At 44.6% G+C, this 19457-nt stretch overlaps 1 protein-coding gene across 3 annotated transcripts in view; it reads right to left on the reverse strand.

The window, feature by feature from the left end:
- Window positions 1-536: 536 nt before the first annotated feature.
- sing (MARVEL domain-containing protein sing) overlaps window positions 537-19457 on the reverse strand; it is a 109935-nt gene continuing 91014 nt past the window's right edge. Inside the window, exons 1-4 of one of the 3 annotated variants that reach the window (XM_037426461.2) lie at window positions 17446-17900; window positions 6126-6308; window positions 3142-3282; window positions 537-679 (exon numbers count right to left, since the gene is read on the reverse strand). In XM_037426461.2, the coding sequence (XP_037282358.2) occupies window positions 608-679; window positions 3142-3282; window positions 6126-6308; window positions 17446-17604 (555 nt within the window). In that variant the 5' untranslated portion in view covers window positions 17605-17900 and the 3' untranslated portion in view covers window positions 537-607. Of the gene's footprint in view, window positions 680-3137; window positions 3283-6125; window positions 6309-17445; window positions 17901-19457 lie in introns of those variants that run through there. The other 2 variants (XM_075878205.1, XM_075878206.1) reach the window with 2 other exon arrangements.

A 19457-nucleotide genomic window follows, 5' to 3' on the forward strand; every position in this document is an offset into this window, starting at 1 on the left:
TGAGTACACGGGCCTACAACATTTCCGCCTCCATCGGAAATGCAGCCGCCGCAGCCGGGAATCGAACCCGCGACCTGCGGGTCAGCAGCCGATACGCTCACAACTCGCGCCATTACTCGCCGAGCACTGTCACGTTACCAAAATGACTTCGAGTGTTCCGCTGCGGCGCGGAAAAGCAAACTTCACGGACGCGATGGAACGGCGCGACAACAGCATTCTGCTCCGCTAGCCGCCTTGTGTAGCTGAGCGGTTGTCCCAGCATACCATCGCGCGTAGTGTGTCACTGTATACAGATTCCCGAGGCGGACACAGAGCATAGTGGCGTATTAGCACTAGCTCGACTCGTCGTTATTCTGTGTATTTACAGGAACACCTGAAAACCGCTCACATAGCCGATTAAATGGAGCGTGAATGTGCATCGCTGGATTGTTTTAGTAGTATTAAAAGGGAGTTTAAGGAAATGGAGAAAGAGAGCTTAAAAAAACGTACATGCGTTTGTGTGTATGTGTTATGTCATTGAATGAACAAGCGTGGCAATAAAGGGTAACAGTATTTAATATCCCCCCTCCCCACAATAATAAAAAAAAAAACGTTTATTTGCAGGTGCTCACTGCCTTAGATTACGGCACGCCAGCACCGAGTCCATGAAGTGAACTGCAGCAGCTGCTGCTCCCAGCACCTGGGAAAAACAAACAAAAGAATATTGAGGCACACTCGGGAAAGTCGTCAATCGCACACGAGGAGGCAACATGCGTGGCTGGGCTTTCATGCATTGAAATCGACAATGTGATCGTGTGTGAGAAACCCGCCATATCGGCTCACTTTGATACACAGACTTCGCACGCCTTTGCTAACTCCTGCTGGTTGCCAACACACACACAAAACTATGCCAACACACGCAATTACGACGTAACCAAATTCACCTTGCTGACCATTGCCTGGGGTTAGACCATTTTTTTTCTGTTCTAAAGTATTGTTCTTTAGATCTGTTTAACTTTTGAAGGAACGAAGTTGAATCAAAAACTTCAATGAGAAAGTTCTATAGGTTGGTATGCTGAACTGGCGCGCCCACACGCGCCGTGATGCTGGTGCTCTCTATAACGTTCCGCTTACGAACGATACGCTTGTCTCGCTCCGGTTCATGACAGCGATAAGAAGGCACAATGGTTATCGCTTTTGTGGCCGATAGCAAAACGTGCTTATTGTAAAGCCACCACCATCGTTGCGGCCCTGTCGAGACAGAACAATCGGGCAAATGCTATGGTCATTCGTACGTGGAACGTTAGGGAGCACTAGAATCATCGTGCGCACTGGCGCGAGAGCGGGTTTCTCGCGTTTTTTTTTTGTGTGCTCGCGGGAACTTGTAGTTAGGAGGAAAACTGATCTACAACTTTGTCATTGAAATTTTCTATCCCGCTTCGTTCCCTCAAACGTTAGTTAATTAAACATGTCTAATCTAACAATATTTTAAAACACAAAAATACTCAAACTCAGGCTTTTATATATATATATACATATATACAATATTAATGAGATATAACAGACAGTAATGCCAAGGAATGTACAGGGGAATTCATTAGAGCCAATGGAATGTAAATAAGAAGAAAGAAGAAAGAAAAGTGGATGAAAAAATTACCAGCTATGAGCAGGAATCGAACCTACGACCTTCGAATTCCTGCTCACAGCTGGTAATTTTTTCATCCACTTTTCTTTCTTCTTTCTTCTTATTTACATTCCATTGGCTCTAATGACTTCCCTTGTACATTCCTTGGCATTACTGTCTGTTATATCTCATTAATATTGTGTTAAAACACGGAAATACGAGCCTTTAGGTATACACTTCTCTCCCTCATATAATGTCACGGCTAAAGGCCGGGCAAGAAGACAGAGGACGACGAAGTGATGAGCGTGGACAGCACCCACGATTCCTCTGAGAAAGAAGAAGTCGAAGTGGCTGCTCTTTTGTTCTGTTAATACAGACCTCGTTTTTCTGGTCGCACCGTCGTCCTGTACTCTGTTATTTTCACCTAGCGACAATATATATATATATATATATATATATATATATATATATATATATATATATATATATATATATATATATATATATATATATATATATATATGTTACGAGGGTCGAAAAGGTGAAAGTGCAATGATGCTGTGAAGATGCAGCTTACAATGCGATTAAACCAGCTTCATTCGCTGAATACATGAGTGATGACTGCATCCTCCCTTTTCGAAGGTCGACAGTTGCTGCAAGCTTCCTTGCGAACGCGAAATTGATCCACAACACTCAAAGTTCGCGAACTATCAAGTGCACGTTCATTGATGCGGCACAAATCACTCCTTCAGTCAATCAGTTTGATAGCAAAATCAATGGAGTACTCAGCACATATAAACGCAAGCAAAAAAATGTGACGAAAGGACACTGTGGCGACTTACAACTAAATATTTTTATCACGAATTACAACATGATCAGCTGCGGGCTACGGTACCGCACGCTGTCCTGCCCATTCTTTGCCTTGTTTTGTCCTTATTAAGTGCAGTAAAACTGCAAAGTACGTATACATACACCACCAACGAGACTGCCAGGAAACAATATTGAAGTTTATAACAGCTATAGTATACTTGGCACGCCACTAAGCGCTTCTGCAACCAATCTTTCAACGCAATACAATGTAATCAGCTAACGTAAGCCACGTATTTGGTCGGTCGCGTGCAAAGGGCAACTCTCCGACATGATATACGTTCACAAAACAGGCCGCGGCGAGCTCTGCATTATGTCCCCGCTTCGGTCAGCGTTCGCGGAAGCACTCAAGCTGATCCCCCTCACGTCGATTTATTTTTGATACCCGATGGATATTGATGCCCGCGAAAGAACGCAAACGGCCGCCACATTTGTTGCGATGCAATATGCAACGCAAGCACGCCACTTTTCCTTGCTAGTTTTATCAGGCACCTCTTTCTATAAAAGCGTTAATTTCAATTCCGACACGCGCGTGCAGATGATATATAGCAGTGGGCTCGATAACAAAGCGCCTAAACGTGCTGTCAGGACGGGTCTGACCCGGACAGCTCTCACGGCCATGGCCCGACAGTGGGACAAAAAAAGCGCGAAGGCGAGCTGCTATCACCTACACCAGCAGCCATCATGGCGGGGTAGGCCTGGAAGAAGGGGATGAACAAGTACATTGGCCATAGGAAGAAGTACGTTTGCACTAGCAGGAACGCTGACGAGCCGCCCAGGAGTAGGAAGGAGACGCCGTTCTGTATCGTCTCCTGAAAAAAAAAAAAATGTATCCGTAAGCAGTGCGCCGGTCGTTCTGTGCACGCTAGGAAATGTTCGTCAGGTTCAGTAATCCGATTATAGCACTCCGTCGAAAAACCGTAGAGCCGATACAGCTGCAACATTACCGTATACTTCTCCCTCTCTAATGTTATGTATGCACAGCACCGCTCCTATGAGGTACTTGTTGCTATTGCTGCAAAACAAACCCACGTAGTTAACACAGTGAACTGTGCGGTTCCGAAAGACTCGCATGTTGCCGCGCAAGGACACACTACATGCATTCAGTCCTGCACAAAACCACATTGATTCACTAGCATGACACTCCATGCCGGACCAGTTGGTTTCACTACAGCGATTGACTGTTCCGTAAATTCGATATCACACGGCGACTGTGTGTAGAATAAAGCGCACTTTTATAAGTGGCAATAAGGCACTTTCAATGTTGAAATACATTAGCGTGCCATGCCTATACGTGTACTTTGTTATCACAACAAACTTCTCTCACTTGCAACACTTTCCAGGAGGCGCATTGGCCCAGCCGCAATGGTCTAGTGGCTAAGGTACTCGGCTTCTGACCCGCAGGTCGCTGGATCGAATCCCGGCTGCGGCGGCGGTATTTCCGATGGAGACGGAAATGTTGTAGGCCCATGGGCTCCGGTTCAGGTGCACGTTAAATAACCCCAGGTGCTTGAAATTTCTGGAGTCCTCCACTATGGTGTTTCTCATAATCATATGGTGGTTTTGGGATGTTAAACCCCACAAATAAATCAATCAGGAGGCGGGTTGGCCAAACTAATTTAAGAACAAGGAAGTCGGCGAACATTCGATACAGAACCTGTGATCATTCACGTAGGTATGTATGCATCTGCCGCATATTGCGTACCAGGGTCTATTTGTATTCATCTTCATATGCAAAACAAAAAAAACTTGCTGTACGCTTAAATCCGTGATTTATACCCTTAGAGGCACCTTTTCTTTACATGAGCGCAGCTGATTTTCGTGAAGCTATGCGTGCCTACTCTTGTTTCGGACAAAGCCCAGAAGAGTGCGAGTAAACAATTCGTTTGTCAGGCTGACTAAATCTTGAACCATCGCACACGCTTCGATGTAACTAGAGTTAAACAAGTCAACAATTATTCGGAAGCAACGAATACGTGGTGAAAGTCAGCGAGGCGTCAAATTTACTTTCTCGTAACTGGCCTACTAAATGACTGCCAATGCCACAAATGATAACCGCACTATTGTCATAATGAACTGCGTGCTTCAGTGTAGACACCAAAAATGGAACTGTATATCCTTCGAGAGTTCTCGCGAATACAAACGAACAAAGTCGTAAGATTACTTGCTGTTCCATGACAGCAGAGCATGCTCCCGCAGTGCCTCCCCGCTACACTAATGGTTTGAGACTTTATAAAAAGTAAAAGGAATTTTACGAGATTCGTCTACGAGTCCCTATAATTTCTTTTACGAAAAAAAACTTCGAAATAGAACCAACTATAAACGCGGAAAGACTCAGATTGCTTACGTATACAACATAACTAAGATTGTTTTCGCAATTCTGAAGTATCAGAATATAGTTGTTAATTGAGCCTCCCGACGCCAAATGTATACTGACGCCGAACTTAGTAACCGCTAGCTAATTTATATTCCAGAAGAGTTCCTAAAGAACACTAAATTGTGGAATATTGTTGAGGAATCGGACGCAACCATTTGTTTAGTATATGGTTTAACGATTGCACTGTGGTTTAGCATCCTAAAACCATTATATTATTATGAAGGAGCAGAAGGCTCGGAAAATTTCGACCACCTGGGGTTCTTTACCATGCACCTAAACCTAAGCACAAGAGCCTCAAGCATTTTCGTCTCCACCGAAAATGCGGTCGCCACGGCCGGGATTCGAAGCCACGACCTGCGGGTGGTGTAAAGATTGTAAAAAGTTGCAAAAACTGTTCATTTTGTACTCATTTAATCGTAATTGACTCATCTTTTATTTTTGTAAGTAGAAATTGATTGATTGATTTGTGGGGTTTAACGTCCCAAAACCACCATTTGATTATGAGAGACGCCGTAGTGGAGGGCTCCGGAAATTTCGACAACCTGGGGTTCTTTAACATGCACCCAAATCTGAGTACACGGGCCTACAACATTTCCGCCTCCATCGGAAATGCAGCCGCCACAGCCGGGAATCGAACCCGCGACCTGCGGGTCAGCAGCCGAGTACCTTAGCCACTAGACCGCCACGGCGGGGCTTTCGTAAGTAGAAAATTGTAATGCATGAAATCAAATAAAATGTTTTCTTTTTTTCTTACAAAGAGCAGTGCGAAGGATGAAAACGGTCTACTGTTTAGGAGAATATTTAATAATTATCTAATTTGTGATCACGTAAAACTTCAGATGACCATTATTGTGAAAAACAGAATGAGCGCACCAAGTCAACCATCATCATGGGTAATATTGAGGCCTTTGTGTTTAGACTCATTGGTCTCGCAACACTAATACCGGTGTCACATGGAAAATTTTGACCGCGATCAGGGCCGATCCAGTTTCGGCTCGATCCGGATCCGTCGCTGTTACACTGCCACTTTTAATTGCGAACAGGGCCCGATCTGTACATCGTGATCTGGCTCCCAGACCACCATTTGACAGACATCTCTGCCAAACTCGATCAAGATAAGTGCAGCATCGACGATTGTATATTGCCATTCAGAAATCTGATTCAAATTGGCCCTGACCGTTATTAAATGTGCCCGTGTGACACCGCTACAACTCAATGCCAGTGCCGGGTGACGACAAGTGGGCACTGTTTGTGGGAAAGTTGCGTCACGCGTCATACCAGCACGGTGCCCCTGGCTACGAGGAATGTGTTCCTGGAGACGAGGTACGCCAGCAGGAACGTGGCGGAGCCCATGAGCGAACAGGTGACCGCTGTAAGGTAGAACGGGTAGGCGGGTCCCAGCAAAAGCCACACGGGCGTCCCGTACCACAGGATCAGGCACAGCGAGATGCTCGACAGCGCCTGCAGCATAGCACACAGCCACAGAAGATCAAACAACCAGGGAATGCCAAAGTAATTTTATTGATTGAGGGAACCACCAACTGTTTTGCACATGCGAGCGTTACCATAAATATTGTGGTTGATCTCTGTGATGTCTATTGGTGTTGACACTTGGTGGCACATCTCCATCACGACAAACTACGGCCGGCGACCAGGATACACTTTCCGCAGAAACTGCATCGTACGCACCGGAGCATCGCGCAAATCACACTTAAACCCCAACGGGTTCTTGCTCGTTTTTCAACTCACGGTAATTGGCTACACGGGTGTGTGATTTGCGGGTCGGCCACCGTCCTGTGGATGTACTTGGCATGCACCGTCGTGTTGCCGAGTTGCGTCCTGCTAGTAAGCCGCTTCGGCGAAGACACGATCAATTCCACCCTGCATCCGTGTCTGTATGGCACCCAGTGTGGCCGCGATGCTCTCAACTTCAAAGAGACAGAGTTCTTAGTTTGGGTCGTGAACGCGCGAAGGCCTACCGCTCCCCCATGCCGTGTCCATCACTGCACCAAACGCACTAGCGCCAAATTCACCCATCCACGCCATTGTCTTTTAAAGCAGCAGTTCTCGCAGTCATCAAGCACCATCGCGTTCGTATTAGTAGACGGCGGAGATACACCACTGGTGCGTATGGAAGCTGCACAACGCAGCACACGCGAGCACAACACGAAAGTGAAATCAGCGAGCGCGTCACAATGGCAAGCTCCATTAGTGGCCTCCAAAATTAGCTCCAGAAACTTTGCCAAAGCCGATTGCTGAGGCCATGTTACACTGTTTCGAGTAGGGCCAACTCCACCTAGGACGCTCGAACCCAAGCCCTTGGAACTTCGAATATGGGCTTTAATTCTGATTCAGCTCTGATGCCAACATCCATTCGAATGCTGGCCTCGAGGCCCCGTAGTGCTGAAACTACCGCAGCGCTCTCTGTCGGCTTTAGTTAGTGTCACTAATGCATGTGCTTCCTTTCTCCGCTATTAGGCGGTGGTACCAACTACCAACCCAACAAACGAAGAACGCATGTACAGAGCGAAGGAGTGTGAGATATATAAGGCGCGTCTGAAGGACTGCTAGCAAATGCGCCGATGGCTCAGTTGGTTAATTCATATATGCCCAGTGTCCTACATATAGGACGGTGAAACTTTTCAGTGTAACTCGAATGTGTTTTTTTTTCTGTAAAAGAGGTAGTGCCACGTAAGGTGTGTTCATGATGCCCTGTCTTCGTCACATGCAAGTCTAGGTGAACTCTGGGCTACAAATGGCCACGTGCTTGCAGTCACAAAATGGCAATTTCACGTGCACGTGGCTGAGCGCTATAGCGTGAAAAATATAAAGTAATATAGAGTCAAATTGTTCTCAATGGTGCTGATATTTTTGTCGACTGTTTGTCAGTTATTGGGTGTGCAGTAACTTTCATATGACAGTGATAGGCGCTAATGTATTTTGTTCACGGCTTGTCGAACATAGGCGTCCTACATACAGGATGGCTACAATATCACTGTTCGAAAGAGTTTGTTTTTAAATAAAAGCTTTATTCTGTTTTCTGAGGTCGTAGAAGTAATCGTTTTGGAGAAATAAATTAGTTTTGTTGATTTTCCTAAGTTTAGGCACATAAGGGTTAAGCGCCCAATTTCTATCGCTGTGGGTGAGAGGTCGTGGGCTCGATTCCCGGGTCCTCCAGATTCGCGTAACTTTCTCTCCTAATTTCTTCCTTTGTATTGTAGTCGTGTACCTTTAACACCGTTATATACGTGACGGAAGTACGTAAGTGAAGTTTTGGTGGACCCCAGCATAAAACACTTTCGTGTGAATTTTTTTAAAGTACCATGAGTATAATGGACGAGAAAAAAATATCCAGCGTCTTCATCCCCCTTTCATAGGTTCAGACGCTTATACTAACTCACAAGATTCAAAAGTTGTGCTGATATATATGTTCATCTGTATACGATGTGCAAACAACACGTTTAGGTGTCGCTGAACGTGAGTGTATGCAAACGCGCACTCCCTAATCCCCTCAAGCAGATGCACAATAGTGTATATATATAAATATATATATAGTCAAGTAGATCCTCCGTGAGCGGTCACAACGTGGTTTATTTCGACGTTTCGGCCTAGAGTCAGCTTTATTTATCCTGATGAAGGCCAGACTCTAGGCCGAAACGTCGAAATAAACCACGTTGTGACCGCTCACGGAGGATCTACTGGACTATATGCAACGCTACGGCCACTCAACCACCATGCCTGCCTATATATATATACCGGGTGTTCAAAATTAAGCTTTATGATTTTTTTAAAATTAGGCGCTCGAAGGCACGTGAGAACCACTTGTGCAAATAAGTTAAGCGGCCAGGGGGACAGAAAGTTAGATGATAATTATCGCTGTCAGCAGCCCAATTAACTAAAATTTAATAATTAACTTTTTACTGGCTGCGGTAAGTTGGCATGTTTATATTGAAAAAATGTAGGCAGTGGTGTTTGTACACAGTTTCAGTTGGAAGATTTTTTCTAGCACGCCTGTGTTCCGAGATATCCGGCTCCAAAGTTTAATTGTCTTTCGCACGATTACGCATGCAAGAGGGTGAGGGTCCGCGCAAAGCTCCTCCCTAAAGTGACGCATCTGTTGCGTGTGGTGTTTAGTGTGTGAAGAGGGTGGAAGCGTAGGCATAGGTGATAGCAATTACCCTTGCCCTCTTCGGCCGGCGAAATCAAAATGTGACAGCGCGGTGCGCCATGAGCCTTACGCATGATCCTGATGAACGCGATAACAGGAGACCATTTTTCGCGACGTTTTTTCGTGACTTTAGATCACACTGAGACATCTTCTTGTGAACGCGTTAGCAGGACCGTCCTGCACTAGGGTGCCTCCGGTTAGAGCACAGCGTCTCTGCATTGAAGGTCTACCAAGGAAATCCACGTGGAGTCCTTTCGAGCTAATATGGCTGCTTCTGGCGTGAGGTATTCTACCAAAGTAAAAGTAGACGTGGTGCTTGCAATGGCTGAAATGAATGGCAACGCTTCGTTAGCAATGGAGCTTTACGCGTCTCGCCACCCACACCGTCCCCTTCCAACAAGGCCCACTTTCACAAACCTGTTTCGACGCTTCTGCACAACAGGCTCTGTCCACCTTCCGAGACGGACCAGGAAGGCAATCGTCGATGAAGACTTTGAAATCGACGTTGTCGCGTGCGTAACCTCGATGCCAGAGCTCAGCATCCGACAGATTGCCGATCAGTGCGGTCGCAGCATCGGAACAGTCACAAATGTTTTAAGAAAGCACAAGTTCCATCCATATCACGTTTACCTTCATCAGGACCTAAATGAGGCGGACTTTGAAAGGCGAGTTGACTTCTGCAATTGGGGCCTCATCAAAACTGATCAAGAAAATGACTTTTTGCACAGAATAATTTGGACTGATGAAGCTCGGTTTTGCCGAAATGGAAGTGTTAATCTTCACAACGCCCATTATTGGGCACAAGAAAACCCACACTGGCTGAGGCAGCACAAGCATCAAGTTCGCTGGAGTGTGAATGTGTGGTGCGGCATACTCGGGGACAGGATCATCGGACCTCACTTTTTTGAGGACAACTTGAACGGAAAGATGTACACAGAAGAAATATTAGGTGTTGTCATTGATGATCTTGTCTGCAGTCTTTCCCTGAATGACCTGCGCCAAGTATGGTTTCAGCACGATGGAGCACCACCACATTTTTCTACCAGGGCGAAGAACTGGTTGGACAGACGTTTTCCACAACAGTGGATTGGGCGCGCAGGAGCGATGTTTTGGCCACCAAGATCACCTGACCTTTCTCCGCTCGACTTTTTCCTTTGGGGCTACGTTAAAGATCGAGTTTACGTAACAGAGCCCAGCGATGTTAATGACATGAAGGACAGGATAACATCTGCCTGTGCGAGTATTCCTGCAGAAGTACTGCGCCGAGTCATCGAGTCGACGCGACAGCGGTTCATGCTTTGCGTTGCTGCCGAAGGCAGGCATTTTGAACACTTTTTGGGGCATTGACGTCTTGAGAGGTGAAGAGTTTCGATGAGATTTGTGCATGACCGAAATATGCTTATGTAGCAGCAGGAAATATGCGTTAGCAAGGATAAAACTGTTTCAGTTATTATTGGTGGAGTTGTTGCTCTTGTTTCAATAAAAGTTACAGTACTCGGACATCAGCAGTCACGCTATTCGCGTAGCCCAGGCAACGACCACGCATGCTTCTCTAGTGATTATTACGCACGCGCACTGGCATCCAGATTCTCCGCTCGCACCATTATCTCGGCATGGTATCTGCCACTATCGTTAGAGGCTCTGCAGTTGCGTGTTACGACACTGGTTGCAAGCGTTCTTCGATTTTTGATTTCGCCGGCCGAAGAGGGCAAGGGTAATTGCTATCACCTATGCCTACGCTTCCACCCTCTTCACACACTAAACACCACACGCAACAGATGCGTCACTTTAGGGAGGAGCTTTGCGCGGACCCTCACCCTCTTGCATGCGTAATCGTGCGAAAGACAATTAAACTTTGGAGCCGGATATCTCGGAACACAGGCGTGCTAGAAAAAATCTTCCAACTGAAACTGTGTACAAACACCACTGCCTACATTTTTTCAATATAAACATGCCAACTTACCGCAGCCAGTAAAAAGTTAATTATTAAATTTTAGTTAATTGGGCTGCTGACAGCGATAATTATCATCTAACTTTCTGTCCCCCTGGCCGCTTAACTTATTTGCACAAGTGGTTCTCACGTGCCTTCGAGCGCCTAATTTTAAAAAAATCATAAAGCTTAATTTTGAACACCCGGTATATATATATATATATATATATATATATATATATATATATATATATAGTGGGAGTAATAATTCAATGGGCCAGTTAGTCTTCGTGAAGGTATGGGATATGGCACAACGGGAGCGTTGTCAACAAGGATAAATATATTTATTTCCCAACAGTTTCGGGAGGGGACCTCCCGAAACTGTTGGGAAATAAATATATTTATCCTTGTTGACAACGCTCCCGTTGTGCCATATCCCATATATATATATATATATATATATATATATATATATATATATATATATATATATATATATATATATATATATATATATATATATATATATATATATATATATATATATATATACAGTAGGTATCTACATGCAAAATGCAATAAAACGGGGGAGGGCCTCATTGCCCCGTTGGTGATGCCAAGGGACTCAAGTGCAACAAGAAGCATCGCTTCCTATAATTTATGTTCGTAAACGAATTATGAAAACGAAACATGCAAAATCGTCTCAAATTCTTCATCTTCTATAACGGTAACAGACACTTCAGAATTGTTAGCTAGCCACTGGTCACATAATCAAAATGGCTCCACCTTTCACCACCATTCCAAATTTGCACACCTTTTTCACAGAACGAAACCGATCAACAGTCACATTTTTACAAACGGCCTGGAGAGTTGGAGTAACATTTGGAAAAATAGAAACTTAAATGCAGTGTACTAGGGGTGACGACACATGTCGTAGCGTTGTCATACTGTGCACTGCTGATTGCGATTAAACTCGATGGTGATCAAATTACTTCACATTGATAACTCCCTTCTGCAGCTTACTTAAAAGAACCAACCAGGATCAAGAAATTCAATCCGCATCAGTCCCGATAGTAATCAAAAGTGACTTACAGTGCTGTTAGACTGACATTAACTGCATCATCAGATGTGAAAATAATTTTCTCCTAATATATAATTGATCAATATGTGGCGTTTAACGTCCCAAAACCACCCCCTGATAATCAAATAACGAAGATAGAGAGACAATAATATTTAATGGCCGCTTTTGTGCCAGCGGCGCACGGAAAAAAGTTTTCTCTGGGGCTATTTAGCAGCATATATTTAGTTACGCTACCATTCCAATGAAGCGCTTTGGAACTGCCTAAAAAAAACCGCTATATGAAGCCGGGTAATGAAACAATGAAATACTTTGGAAGCGTATTATGTAACTTTAATCCTTTGATCCCCCAAATTTTGTTTCAATGAAGAACGCCAAAAAATATGGTATATGCTTAATGAAATAATAAAATATGCCAATAATGCTTTCGGGAATAAATTACGATTATTTCCTTCCGTGCGGAGCTTTATTTACCACCTGTCAGACGCTAGAACAAAACACTACAAAAACGCGCTGCATTTATATGTACATACGTATTTTTTAAAGCCCAAGACGGTTGTCTCTTATACCACTTATAACGCCAGAAGTGTCGCGCAGCTGGGTGTGTTTACTGAAAAAAAAAATTGGGGGTTGTTGCCCCTGAGCGCCAGCGGGCATCAAAGGGTTCATTCAAGTGCACTAATTGTGGTGTAAAACAACGCGGAAGCGAACGGACGTTCAGCTTGCCGCAGTGGAGGAATATGAACGCTGAACGATCGCAGCGCCAGAGTCCCCTCTATTTTAGGAAACTCCATGGGTAGTGTATCGCACAGCTAATATAAAGATTGCGGTTTCTTATGCCAAAAGCAGCCACTGGGAACAAATAGCCAGATCGCCGAGTGAATGTCCCATGCCATTGATGCTAACAAGCAGAAAGGAAAAAAAGTAGTTTTTACAACTTCTTTCCCCACGCGTGCGCAACATCTCAGCACGTGCCTTATTCTAGGGGTATGATAATATTTGCTCCTGAGACGTACGTTTTAGGTTTGCAACTCTTCGCGCTGGTGTGGTTTAAAAAGAAGAGAGCGAGGACGGGAGTAGTCTTTTGATCCGCCTAAAAAATCGTTTCCCTATTGACTTGCAATTAAGCATATCTGACAATTAAAAAGCTAGTACAAGCGATTCCTATATAACTACCGTGTTAAATCGAAAATATGTCGACACTTATAGATGTACTGAAATCTTTCAGGAGTATGATAATAATAATAATAATGATAATAATGATAATTATATTAACATGCGGAGTTTTACGTCACTGAATCAAGACACGATTATAAGAGACGAGGGCTTCGAAAATGTAGACCATCTGGTGCTCTTTAAACCAATGTCGCTCAGTACACGGGCCTCAACCTCCCCCCCCCCCCCCCCCGGCCTCCATTGAAATGCGACCGCCACACCGGGATGGAAACCATGACCTTTGGATCAGCATTCGAGCACCCATTGGCCACGAGATCGAGCAGAGTCACCTCCTGGCGGCAACTGGCCAAAACGGTGAAGTGTGAATTGCTCCTTGCGTCGTCTGCTAGCCACGTCGTGTTTCTATGCGCGCATACGTCATGCACGTTCTAAAAGTGTGCTTTGGCCGGTCATGTCAGTGCGAGTGTAACTGTTTTTACGTATGTCTTATACGATGTACGAAAGTATTTGGTCTTGCTGGGCTGCTAATGCATCGTAATAACATCGGTTAATTAGTGCAACTTTCCAGAGTGCTGTTTATTGTCGTCGTATACCCTCCATTCACCAGAATATTTTTAGAGTGGGTGCCGGTCTCTGTTTCATGCACATCACAAAATGCTCTTGGCATCCTCCCAAACATGAGGACTATCAGATGCTATGTGATTGCCGCGTGTTATGGCGACTCGGTTGTAAAAAAAAAAAAAGGTTTATCGATCATGCGAGAAGCCTTAGTTGTGTTTATCTGGCCGTGGTACCAGTATACATAGACATATTACTATCACAAACTGTGAGACTCCGCTACTTACACTGTACTTAATACAGAGTTACCGTGCGCAACCGTGTGCTCAGATTTAAGAACGCTTTAAAGAGCCTTAAATAATTCAGACTAAGACGGCATGCCCCATATAATGCCCCATAAAAATTAATTCAGATGGCATGCCCTATATATAAGGTATTATTTCACTGAAATTTTCATCTTTTTTTACTTCGTTGTTTTAGCGTTTGTGTGGCATTGTTATTGACCGACGAAAGGCAGAGGGAACTTTCGTCTGAAAAAAAAATGTTCCATCAACCAGGCCTTTGTTGTAGCACTGTCATGCACGTAATCCATCAATGAAAGATTTCTGAATTTATATAAAAGATTTTCACTGGTGCACAAACGTGTGCGTCACGTGCTAAACGTAGTGTAGCGCAAAACGCCGTCAGCCACTATGCTTTCCTGACTGGATTAATTGACTGTCCCACATTTTATGAACAGAATGAGAGAAAAAAAAGTCACGCCTATAAGGTGCGAACGGTGAAACTAAACAAATCGCACAAATATGCGGGCTTTCTAAGATCTTTCTCTCTTTTTGGTAGTATGCAGATGACAATTAAAGACTTAAATAAGTAGTTCAGTCACGCTACAGCAGTGCGTAGCAGCCGGACCACAAGCTAACCACGTACAAACAACACAGCAAAAGCGTGATTTAGTGCGAAAGTACTAAATGGGACCTGCTTGTCCCATAAATCGGCTCAGACCACACAAAACACTTGCGCGGGACAGTGCTGCCACCTATAGCCCGATCTCGCCATAAATAGTTGCTGATCCACCAAGGCAGACCACTCAGATGTTAAACGAAAACTTCTAATGATTAGAATATAAGTCAACCAACGCGTGTCTATAAAGCGCAAAATGTCAAACGTAAAACACATCAGTACAGTACCGTGTGGTCTCACCATTCGAAAGCACCGATAAGCAAAAAAAAAAAACAAAAAAACAATCGGCCCGAGGAAAAACAACAGGGATTGTCGACTGCTAAGCCTCAGTATTGTGTAATTAAAAGCCTTACAGGTAACGAACGCAGCCAGTCGATCCGAGTATAACTGCCTACTCCTCAACATGGATCTCCTTTTCTTTTTAATAAGTTAGTTTTATATCTAAGCTATACGTCGTTATAGGGTTCCATGTTTTTTTTTTTTTTTCTGCGAGTCTACAAGAACGCAAGTGCCACACAAATCGGGAAAAACCCGCTACTCACCACTGCATGGTAAACACCAAGAGCGAACAAGGCAACACGCGGGAGGCAAACAACGATTAAGATTGCGCATGACACGCCAAGTGCATGCAGCAAGTCACGCAACATGAAGCATGTTGCGAAGCGGAGAATGCGGCAAAAGTACAAGGCCCAGAACGAAGTACCATGCTTCCGAAATGGATAACTTCGAAGGTGTATACGCTAAGTTCAAACAACTCTTTGTGTATAAAGGTTCTAGAATTAGTTGCGAGGTGTGCGATCGGGTTTCAAATTTCGCGTCACCTCTGTGTCATCGGCTAAACAGCCTCGCTGGTCGTCCTCCTTCGCAGAGGTAATGACTCGCCATTTTACAGCGAAAGCTGTTACGAAATCCAAACTCTGGTCACGCGCGGCGCCGTTGTCCGCCGCACGCAGTGTCCGTAACCACTATCGCACGAAATAAGAAAAAGAAACCTATTACCAATGATACAGCGGGTCTCGAACCCGGGTCTACTGTGTATCAGTCCAGTATTCTACCACTGAGAAACGACGGTGCTTGGGACTTGTACGCAAACTTGCCTTATTTAGGCAGGCTTGATGTCAGGAAAGGAATCGCGTTAGTATGCGTAATAAAGCGTTTTAAAACAGAAAAAAAACAACCAGGTGTCACACAATGCGAATAGCGTAGCGAGTGGGTTGTCCAATGCTCCAACTCATTACGAAAGCTTGTTGATCACCCATTAACTGTGGCGCATACCCACTTCAGGCACAATTCCTCATTGTCGTCAGTCACTGCATGGACGATTGGCACAAAATTCCTTTTCAAGTGTTTAGTGGATACCACGCTTCTCTGAAGAATGGCGAAGGATAGCTAAGCGAATGCTGGCCTACTACCCAGAAATTAATAACATCGTAGTGGGTATCTGGCAAGTGGGCTGGGAGCAGTTATCCAATGAGTGTTTTGAAAAGGCTCTGAAAGGCCGCTTTTCTGATTTCGCTGTGACTGTGCTGCACCTTCCGCACAGACCTGGCGTTTTTTTTCTTTTACACGCTCTTTATACTTTCATTCTGTTTATAGTTCCCGCAGATGTATACGTATATAAAGAGCTGCGGTGTAGCCTACATGATATTTAACACTTGGAAACAGCGCAAGAACACCAACTTTGTTGAAGAATATTGGTCGGGGCTACGAATATATTGAGATGTAATAATAACTGTTGGGTCACAAGACCACGTTATATGCTCATGAGAGGCGCTGTAGCGGGTGACTTTGGACATTCAGATGACATAAGGTTCCTTAACGTGCACCCAAATATGAGCACCCGGGCATCTTGTATATTCGCAACGAGCGGCAGTATAGAGCACCATAGCCACAATGAACAACTGTGACGGGTATGATATATCGAGACGTAGCTCTCAGTTCATATGGACTGAGAAAAAAGTGTCATCCAATATTCGGATAAATAAGGTGCAGCCTGCTAAATTATCCGGAAGAAAGTTTTTATCCGCCCTCGCCGCGATTTCTAATTGAGCCTTCGATAAGCATAATTGTTAGTCATATTCCCTGATATTCAAACACATTTGTTATGTAAACAACAGGTACGAAAAGAAAATATTTTTGTGAAAGCGAAATGGAGACGATGATCCAGGTTGAAACAAATATAAACAGGACACATATCTCCTAGCTGAATGGCGCGAAGCTAATTTAAAAAGGGGAGAGGGGCAATGGCACGCACTGGTGAGACCAACAGTGTTTCGTTCGCCTTCCCATTGCGCAAAATCATGAATCTTATCCGTTAGCATTTTTTACCAAATCTTTGATATAGAATTACGCGAGTTAGGTTACCCACAAATAGAACGTCAAATTGTGCATCAAACTATAGAAAGCATCATGTCCGTCTGTTCCCATCTAGGGCTGCTAGGTGGGAACAAACGGATATAAAAACACGAAAACAAACGGACATGCAAGTCAGTGGCGGTCTTTCGTAATGCTCAGTTTCTTACGAAATTTGATGTTACCGTACATACACTTGTCTCGATCGCTATAAAACGCCCCTTGCATCCCAACCGACGCTTTTTTTTTCTCTTCGCTTCCCAGACCGAGAAATATATTAAAGAGACCACCAAGACTTTGATTTCCCCGCGCACAACCTTTGTGGCAGAGCGAAAGTACATCGAGTCGCTTACGACAGCCAGTGCAGACACCTTACCGTTTCAAGGACCTTGTAGATGCCTGTCCTCGTGTTGAAAACCGCCAAATTCAGGAACCCGCAGCACAGCTCGCCACTATCACTGGCCCCAATGGCCGTCGGAGTGCGATAGCTTCTAGCGGTCGTTGTCCTTGTTACCACGGGTCGGCCTTTGTCCATTTCTTCTCCTGTATCAGAAATATTCTAGCGCGAAAAACTGCCGTCTTTGAACTTCCCCGCTCGGTGAAAGACGCTGCAGGGCAACGCCTATCGGTAGCCTTCCCAAGGAGTAGTCGTCCGCCGCGGATGCTAACCACGCGAACAGCGTACGGAAGCTCATGAGACCAGCGCCCGAGCGCCGACAACGCGGCGGGTGCGTTGCACCGGGGCCGCGCGCCTTGGCGACAGAAAGAGCTGCGCGGCGTCGCAGTCAGAGCCGGAAGCGCCGCAGAAGGGAACGCCAGCCACGGGCCGGGTCCTTTTAGCCAAGTTTAGAAATGGGCTCTTCGCAGACGGATCTCAAAATAAGCATCCACAGGGAGCCTTCCAGAAGCTCCCGGAAGTCGTACCGTAAGCACGCGCGCCTGTCTCTCTCTCTCCTTTTCTTGCGACCTGGGAGTGTTTTGCGCTTCGCCAGCCTCCTCCCCTCATGTCTATCATCAAAAGAAGAGAGGAGGCAAGAAGGGCGACAGCGGAGGAACCACATGATCAGCAGGCCGTTTTCGTGTTCTTGAAGAGAGCGGTAAATACGCGAGTGATGTACGACAAGGCAGGAGAAGCGATATGCCTATGCACCTATTTTTATTTTTTTATTTATTTATACTGTCAACCCTCACTTGAGGGTCATTACAGGGAGGGAAGCATAGGATATGGAAAGTAAATACAGACATTGATATATTCAGCAACTTTGAACAATAACACAATAGCATATTCATTGCTCGGCAAAGTAAACATCAAGAGCACATTCAAATTTTTTAACGTCAGAATTTTCAACAATATGTCGCGGCAATTTGTTCCACACTTCTATAACATCAGGGAAAAAAGATTTGCGAAAGACGTCCGTGCGAGCACCGAAGGGGCGAACTGCCGCGTCATGATTGATCCGGCTGCTGAGCTTATGCGGGGGGTGTACGTGAATTGTTCTATCTATTTTTATTTGACCATGCAATATCTGAAAAAATACTTTTAGGCGCTGCTTTTGTCGTCTAATTTCTAGAGATTCCAAACCACTTAGTTTTAACATCTCGGTAACCGAATCAGTCCTTTTATACTTCGAACATATAAATCGCGCGGAAAGTCTCTGAATTCGTTCCAGTTTATCTATTAAATCCTTTTGGTGGGGGCTCCAGGCAGCACAAGCATATTCTAAAACAGGGCGCACAAATGTTTTATATGCAAGCAGCTTGACGTCTCTCGTAGCATTCGGTAATTTAGCACGCAAGAAACGCAGTTTTCTGTAAGAGGCACAGCATACATTCTCGACATGTGCACGCCATTTCAAATCATTCGTAATATGCACTCCCAAATATTTAAATGCACACACCTGCGGTAAATAATTAGGTCCAATGCTGTACGTAAATGGTAAAACGTGTTTCTTGGTAGTTATATGCGTATATGTTGTCTTAGAATAATTTATTTTCATCTCCCATTTATCGCACCATGTTTGAAAATCATCAAGACAATCATTAATTACAATTTGGTCATTCGCACACGTCACTGGGGCATAGAATAAACAATCATCAGCAAACAATTTAATATTTACAGGAGGGTTAACAATGTCAACAACATCATTTATATACACCAAGAACAGCAATGGGCCCAACACGGAGCCCTGGGGCACACCGGAATAAACATCAAGTGATTCAGACTCAAACCCATCAATTCGTACCAACTGCTTGCGGTTCGTTAAGTATGCTTCAATCCACTTCAGGATATTTTCATTTACGCCTGTTCGTTTGAGCTTGAAGAGCAATTTATGGTGGGAGACCTTATCGAAGGCTTTTGCAAAGTCTATGCATATCACGTCGACTTGT

This window comes from Rhipicephalus microplus, chromosome X (assembly GCF_043290135.1).
Source record: "Rhipicephalus microplus isolate Deutch F79 chromosome X, USDA_Rmic, whole genome shotgun sequence".
Taxonomy (NCBI): domain Eukaryota; kingdom Metazoa; phylum Arthropoda; class Arachnida; order Ixodida; family Ixodidae; genus Rhipicephalus; species Rhipicephalus microplus.